The following is a 7615-nucleotide window of genomic DNA, read 5'->3' as shown; positions in this document are numbered from 1 at the left end:
TGCTTGACATATGCAAGGTAATAGGCCTTATTGACGAGAAAATTTGAAGAAACAAAAGCACGCAGTGACCGTATAGGTTTTCTTAACAACGCCTCTATGATACCACATGTATATATTTTACTATTTTAGTTATGGTATCGCGATGGTTTTTTTATCGAATTCCCATCCCATCATATATCATCATCTTCCCCACACCACCACCATCACCACCACCTCTCAAGGAAAGAAAGGAGTTGTCCAACAACTAGTCCCTTTCCTGTATATATTTAACAAACACAACCTTATTTTACAACCAACTATATGGTCCCACACTTGATTCTTCCGTCCTGACCTGCACTTGACTTCGCCAAAAGAACAACCCTAAAAATACAACGAATCCAACGGTTCTTACATGACCCTGACGTTATTTTCCCTAATTATCCAATCCGACACCGTATATTTCGGGACAGATAGATAATACGTAATAATCAACAGTCGGATAAACAATAACAAAAAGATTCTCATTTTAACTGTCGGTAACATGAAAGCAATGACGTGTCTCATTACTCTACGTATTCAACGGGCATTGACCACTAAACCAAATGATTATTACGTGTTAGTTTTATGATTTGGTGTAAGAAAAATATTCAATACGTCAGGGTCTCTTATAATTTGGTACACCTATCACACGAAACGTCGCGAAAAGAAACAGAAAAGAAAATTGGTAACTATTGACTAAGACCTAGAATTGAATTTTGCTTTGAGAAACAGCAAAAACTAGATGCAGATACGAAACCCCATACACAACATTCAAAATTCCTCTCTCTCTCTCTCTCTCTTACTACTTTCTCTCTCTACCAATCTCTGTTTTTTTCTTTTTTTTTTCTTTCTATGAAGAAAGAAATCATTTCAACTTGGACTTAACGAAAAGAATCACAAAGAAACACTAGTGATCTTCTGTCTTGTAATTTCTTAGAAATTCTTCTTTTCAACTTACTTGGAAAACATTTCTTGGGTGTTTTTAGTTGATTACAATGAGAGCTGCAGCTAGAGCTAGTTGATAGTTTTCTTGTTTCAAGTTCACATCAGTGTCTTGTCTGTATATGTTGTTGTACATTTGGTGGGAAACTAAAGTCTTGGTGGGTGAAATTAGTTTCGAAACCAAAAACAAATTGGGTATCAACTGAATAATAATAATCAATAATGAGAGTGCGAAATTGAGATTTTTGTTAAAGTTTTACGATGCTGCGGAGAGGGATAAGATTTAGTAAACTGTACTCATTTTCTTGTATGGGTTCAGTGTTTAAAGATGATCATAAACAAATAGGGGAAGAAGGTTATTCGAGAGTTGCATATTGCAATGATGCTGATAATATAGAAGCTAGTCAGCTTAATTATAAGGGTAATTATGTATCTACTACTAAATATACACTGGTTAATTTTATACCTAAATCTTTGTTTGAACAGTTCAGGAGAGTTGCAAATATATATTTTCTTGTTGTAGCTTGTGTTTCATTTACTCCATTAGCACCTTATACAGCTGGTAGTATTCTCTTTCCTTTGGTCGTTGTTATTGGAGCTACTATGGCTAAAGAAGGTGTCGAAGATTGTAGGCGTCGAAATCAGGTAGCTAATTCATTTGTCGCTTTTATTTTGGGTGTTTTAAGGATTTTTTTTCTATAAATGTTTGTTTTATCAATCAGCCATTTGAATTTTTGAAAATTAGAATCCAAACATGATCATGACGATATGATTTGAAACAGATTACAAGTCTGAAGATGTTCAATTGGCTAGACATGATTGCTAGTATCATTATAGAATAACAACAAATTGACATGTAACCTAGATATATTATGAAGATTGAAATCAAGATTATATGATAGCTGCTAGTTATGTGTAGCACACATATGTGATTATGTTGTTACAGGGGAAATATGGGTGCAGCTTTGCTATCAATTGGACCTCAGAGACTTTCTTGGTTCTTTCTCAATTTCCAATAGAAACAGCAGTGTGGTCCTGTGGTCAATTGATATTTTAGATTTTTCCCTAATTTTGTGCATGGGTTTGGTAGGTAGCTCTGGACGCTCAATTTTCTCAATTCTTATATAGTTGTACACTTGTACGGTAAATCACTATATAAGTTCTCGATGCCTGCTTGTGTATCATTGTTGGAAATTTAGAGAAAGCTGATGTATAAGGATCGGTAATGAAGACCTAGCAAGGACACAAAATTTCATGTGCTAACATCTTTGCTTGTTTCCAGTATTTTCTTGTTTGCTTTGACATTCTGCAAATATGGAATTACTGCATCTTTACTTGTTTAGTAATGTATGGATACTCCACTCTGTAATGCTTTCAGGATATAGAAGCTAATAATCGAAAGGTCAAATCTTATGGTGCTGATCATACTTTTCATGAAACCAAATGGAAGAAATTACGAGTAGGAGATCTTGTTAAAATTGAAAAAGATGAATTCTTTCCTGCTGATCTTCTACTGCTTTCATCTAGTTATGAGGATGGGATTTGTTTTGTTGAGACAATGAATCTTGATGGTGAGACAAACTTGAAAGCTAAGCAATCTTTGGGTGAGACTTCTTCCCTGAGAGATGAGTACTCCTTTAAGAAATTTAAGGCACTGATCAAATGTGAGGATCCAAATGAAAATCTGTATTCTTTTGTTGGAAGCTTGTATTATGATGGCAAGCAGTACCCTCTTTCACCACAGCAGATTCTTTTAAGAGATTCAAAGCTTCGAAATTCTGAATATGTCTATGGAGTGGTGGTTTTTACGGGTCATGACACGAAGGTGATGCAGAATGCTACAGAACCTCCTTCTAAGAGAAGTAAGGTCGAGAGGAAAATGGATAAGATAATATACATACTTTTCAGTACCCTAATTTTGATATCTTCTATTGGATCCATATTCTTTGGTGTCACAACAAGGGAGGATATTGAAGGTGGAAAGATTAAAAGGTGGTATCTTAGACCGGAAGATACCACTGTGTATTTTGACCCAAGGCGAGCAACTTTAGCAGCAGGTCTTCATTTCCTTACGGGCCTAATGTTATATGGTTATTTGATACCTATATCCTTGTATGTATCCATAGAAGTAGTGAAGGTTTTACAGAGTATATTTATTAACCAGGATCAGGATATGTATCATGAGGAAACAGATAGTCCAGCACATGCCCGCACGTCAAATTTGAATGAGGAACTTGGTCAGGTTGATACTGTTCTATCGGATAAAACAGGCACTCTGACGTGCAACTCAATGGAATTTGTTAAATGTTCCATAGCTGGTACTGCTTATGGTCATGGTTTGACAGAAGTAGAGAGAGCTGTAGCAAGGAAAAAAATGGATGACTCACCTAAACTTGGTGATCCATCATTTGATTTGGAGAACCATGATGGTGGCTCAAAATTTCCAGTGAAAGGCTTCAACTTCAAAGACGAGCGTATCATGAATGGACAGTGGGTTAAGCAGCCTTGTGCAGATGCCATCCGGAACTTCCTTCGCATTTTAGCAATCTGCCATACAGCGATTCCTGATGTAAATAAGGAAACAGGTGAAATTTCTTATGAGGCCGAGTCTCCAGATGAAGCGGCTTTTGTGGTTGCTGCACGGGAACTTGGGTTTGAATTCTACAAAAGGACTCAGACAAGCATCTCATTGCATGAGTTAGATCCTCAGACTGGAAAGATAGTTGACAGGTGGACTCCCTTTTGAGAAGTTTTATACCGCGTTCTTTTGTAATGCATCTGTATTATTTTGTGGACGCCGTTGTTGTATCTTATGTGTGATTTAATTTCTCAATTTCAGATCATTTAAGCTGCTTCATGTTATCGAGTTTAGTAGTTCTCGTAAGCGAATGTCTGTGATTGTGAAAGATGAAGAAGGTCAAGTATTACTCCTCTGCAAGGGGGCAGACAGGTCTGAGCCATATGCTCTTCTTGTTATTGGCAGTGGGCACCAACTTTGGTATGTCAAAAATTGTAATTATATCATTTTTTTTCTTGTTCTTTCAGCATAATGTTTGATAGGATTTTTGAGGATGGGCAACAGTTTGTTGCTAAGACCAAGGAGCACATCAAGAGTTATGCCAAGGCTGGTTTGCGAACCTTGGTAGTTGCATATCGTGTGATCGGTGAAGAAGAGCACAAAACATGGCAACTGGAATTTCTCAAGGCCAAAAATTCTTTATCTGTAGATCGAGAAGCACTGGTAGATGCTGCAGCTATTAAGATCGAGAGGGATTTGATGCTTCTTGGAGCCACAGCTGTTGAGGATAAATTACAGAAGGGGGTAATGATCAAACTAACTTCCATTAGCTCCTCTTTCATCTAACTTGGAGCTCCAATGTTGGGGATCAATGTGTCTTGCAAGGGACTGTTTCCATCCAATCCTACATATCTGGCTGGTCCGATTGCATATTACTTGTCGGCATTCTAACTTCTAAGTTGATTGTCTCTTATATGCCATCATATGCTACATCGATCCATATGGATCGGTCAAAAATGATCTAATATTGCGATTTTTGCTAACAATAGGAAGCTTAAGATTCCCTTGGATGCACATTTGAGCTGTTTGCAGGTTCATGATCAGGGCTTTTAGAAGCACTTTATAAATTTCCAAAAATAGAAGTCATAGATCAAGAACCCTCTATATGAAGACTTTTTACTGCTCTTATAGAAAAGGATAAGTCAAATATAATAACCCCATTTCTTGTTCTAATGTCGACTCCTGGAGTGGTGGGAAAAGTTGTCTTAGACAATAAAATTGGAAAACTTGCAAGTGACACTTCAGTGCACAAGCACATTGTGACCAGAATTCCCCTTTGTAACAGACGTAATGGGTATGCTATCGAACTGATTACAGTCTTATATGTAGGTTCCCGAGTGCATCGACAAGCTTGCCCAGGCTGGAATCAAGATATGGGTTTTAACTGGTGACAAGTTAGAAACTGCAGTCAATATCGGGTATGGTGTATTAAAATCACTTTACATATCAATTTAATGTTGTGTAGATATGTACCCAGATCATACAGATTCGGTACTGTATTGTTGAAATATCCATGTTAGATACTTCTTAGGAGCAGACATCATATCCTCACCATAACAGCTATCGGTCTTCGCTATATGCATGTAACATATATTTGAGTCCCAGTGTTCTTTCTTTGAGTTTTATGTTGTAACTGAAAAGATATCCCACAGGTATGCATGTAGCTTGCTGAGGGAGGAGATGCAGCAGATTGTGATCACGCTAGATACACCTGAAATCAGTGCATTGGAGAAACAAGGGGACAAAGAGGCTCTTGTAAAGGTATGCAGATGCTAAAATTATAGAGGAAGCTAGGAAACAATCTTTTAGTTTGTGCACCTGAATTTTTGAAACTTTTTAGGCTTCTCTTGAGAGCGTAACCAGACAATTACACGAAGGAAATTCTCAAGTTATTTCAGCAAAAGAAAGTTCCATTCCATCAGCTTTAATTATTGATGGCAAATCCTTGGATTTTGCTCTTACAAGGAATCTGGAGAGCTTGTTTCTGGAGCTTGCACTTAGTTGTGCATCAGTTATTTGTTGCCGTTCTTTGCCAAAACAGAAGGCTCTTGTAAGTGCATTATCCAATTATTTGCATCATTCTATTACATAAGTCGAACCTTTTGTTCTTGTAAAGGACATCCATTATTATTTGCGCCAACACATTTTACTAAGCCGTTAAGAATTTGCAGGTCACGAGACTGGTGAAAGTAGGAACTGGTAAAACCACACTAGCCATTGGTGATGGTGCAAATGATGTTGGCATGCTCCAAGAAGCTGAAATAGGAGTTGGCATTAGTGGCGCTGAGGGAATGCAGGTTACTGTCTTTGTTGTTTCGATATTTGTATTTCTCAATATCTACAAATGCAATTAGTTTTCTGATGTTTGATTGTTATGTTATTTGACAATGGTCTTCCTTAATTTTCCATTTTGATCCGTTGTAAGCTTTGATTGCAGGCTGTTATGTCTAGTGATTTTGCAATTGCTCAATTTCGGTTTTTGGAGCGCTTGTTGCTGGTCCATGGCCATTGGTGTTACAGGCGAATAGCTATGATGGTATGAATAAATGAATTCCCAAGTCAAAGGTTGTGTGTCTAACTGTAGGTTTCTCTAACCGTCCATGCTAACCTTGTGCAGATATGCTACTTTTTCTACAAGAACTTGGCATTCGGGTTCACATTATTTTTGTTTGAAGCTTTTGCTTCTTTCTCTGGTCAGCCTGCGTACAATGATTGGTACATGTCATTCTACAATGTTTTCTTCACTTCACTCCCTGTTGTTGCTATTGGTGTTTTCGATCAGGATGTTTCTGCACGACTATGCCTCAAGGTAAATAAATTTAAATCACATTAACTTACCTGCAAGGATGGCATAAACCTCAGATTATGCTGAGTTACAAACTTGGTTGTAATTTCTTTCCATAAGTTGAAAAAGAGAACTTTTGATCATTTCCTAGTATACTCCTTTCTCTTTTTCTTATGCAGTATCCTCTTTTGCATCAAGAAGGTGTACAAAACATCCTTTTCAGCTGGCGTCGTATATTAGGCTGGATGCTTAACGGGGTTTGCAGTTCCATTATCATCTTTTTCCTCGTAACTAATACCATTCTTCAACATGCGTTCCGAGGAGATGGACGTGTGGCAGGGGCTGAAGAGCTCGGAATCGCAATGTACACGTGTGTCGTATGGACAGTGAACTGCCAGATGGCGCTCTCTGTAAACTATTTCACCTGGATCCAGCATTTTTTCATCTGGGGAAGCATCACCTTCTGGTATATCTTCTTGGTCTTTTACGGCTCAGTCCCTCCGGCTGTATCCACAACAGCTTATAAGGTTCTACAGGAAACCTGTGCCCCCAGTCCTCTCTACTGGTTGTTAACCCTCATGGTTGTTGTATCTGCTCTATTGCCTTATTTTATCTACAAAGCTTTCCAAAGCAATTTTTTCCCAGTGTATCACGACATAATCCAGAGATCACGGTTACAAAGATCCAAGTCTCAAACTGCAATAGGACTCTGCAGTAGAGTTGAAGATAAAATCAGGCATCCGAGTTACATATCACAACGTAGAGAAACTTAAAGGCATTGTTTTATAGTCACGATTTTTGTATCTATATAGCTAACAAAGAGATCCGTTATTCATTATCTTCGTCATCATGCAAGTGTATATTAGAAGGATATGTTGATTGTAGGTTTTGGGAGATAATGTAAAAGATGGGATAAGCAGCAGCTGTAAAATGTATATACTGTAATCATATTGTTTGTTACATAGTAGAATGTAAAGTTTCTTTCATTTTTCTGTTGCTGCCGAGATTAAATGAATAATCTACATGTTAGAAAAGAAGGTGTCCGAGAGTTGATACTGTTGAGCCAAAATGCCATAGTATTAAAAAGAATGCTATTGTTGGGGAGTCACTCTAATAGAGGGGCTTCATTTGGATTCTAAATGTCCAAAAAAGTGATTATGGGATATCCTAACACATATACAAAATGTCTAGATTACCCTTTAACTAAAATAAAAAACTTAAAAACCGTAGGTGATTTCACGTCCAGGTTTGGATTAATTCCAACCGTAGAATTTTATTTTCATGTAGTTTTA

The 7615-nt window shown here is 37.5% G+C and overlaps 1 protein-coding gene across 1 annotated transcript; it reads left to right on the top strand.

The window, feature by feature from the left end:
• The first annotated feature begins 808 nt into the window (after positions 1 to 808).
• LOC113300065 (probable phospholipid-transporting ATPase 8) lies at positions 809 to 7316 on the top strand. Its single transcript, XM_026549217.1, has 11 exons — positions 809 to 1605; positions 2339 to 3690; positions 3800 to 3910; positions 4006 to 4282; positions 4868 to 4956; positions 5191 to 5299; positions 5379 to 5588; positions 5710 to 5835; positions 5976 to 6074; positions 6156 to 6347; positions 6503 to 7316. The coding sequence occupies exons 1-11, from the start codon at positions 1222 to 1224 to the stop codon at positions 7094 to 7096; spliced, it is 3543 nt and encodes a 1180-aa protein (XP_026405002.1). The 5' UTR covers positions 809 to 1221; the 3' UTR covers positions 7097 to 7316.
• The last annotated feature ends 299 nt before the right edge of the window (positions 7317 to 7615 follow it).

The sequence above is a fragment of the Papaver somniferum genome, chromosome 7, assembly GCF_003573695.1.
Source record: "Papaver somniferum cultivar HN1 chromosome 7, ASM357369v1, whole genome shotgun sequence".
Classification (NCBI taxonomy): Eukaryota; Viridiplantae; Streptophyta; class Magnoliopsida; order Ranunculales; family Papaveraceae; genus Papaver; species Papaver somniferum.
Note: the sequence above shows the minus strand (reverse complement) of the source record. Positions and strands in the feature narration are given on the sequence as shown.

Bases quoted from the DNA above. Each gene is read 5' to 3' on its own strand.
- LOC113300065 (XM_026549217.1), top strand. From the start codon at position 1,222: ATGCTGCGGAGAGGGATAAGATTTAGTAAACTGTACTCATTTTCTTGT. The intron at 3,911-4,005 runs GTCTGAGCCATA...TTGTTCTTTCAG, and splicing joins CTCTGCAAGGGGGCAGACAG to CATAATGTTTGATAGGATTT. The intron at 6,348-6,502 runs GTAAATAAATTT...TTTCTTATGCAG, and splicing joins CTGCACGACTATGCCTCAAG to TATCCTCTTTTGCATCAAGA.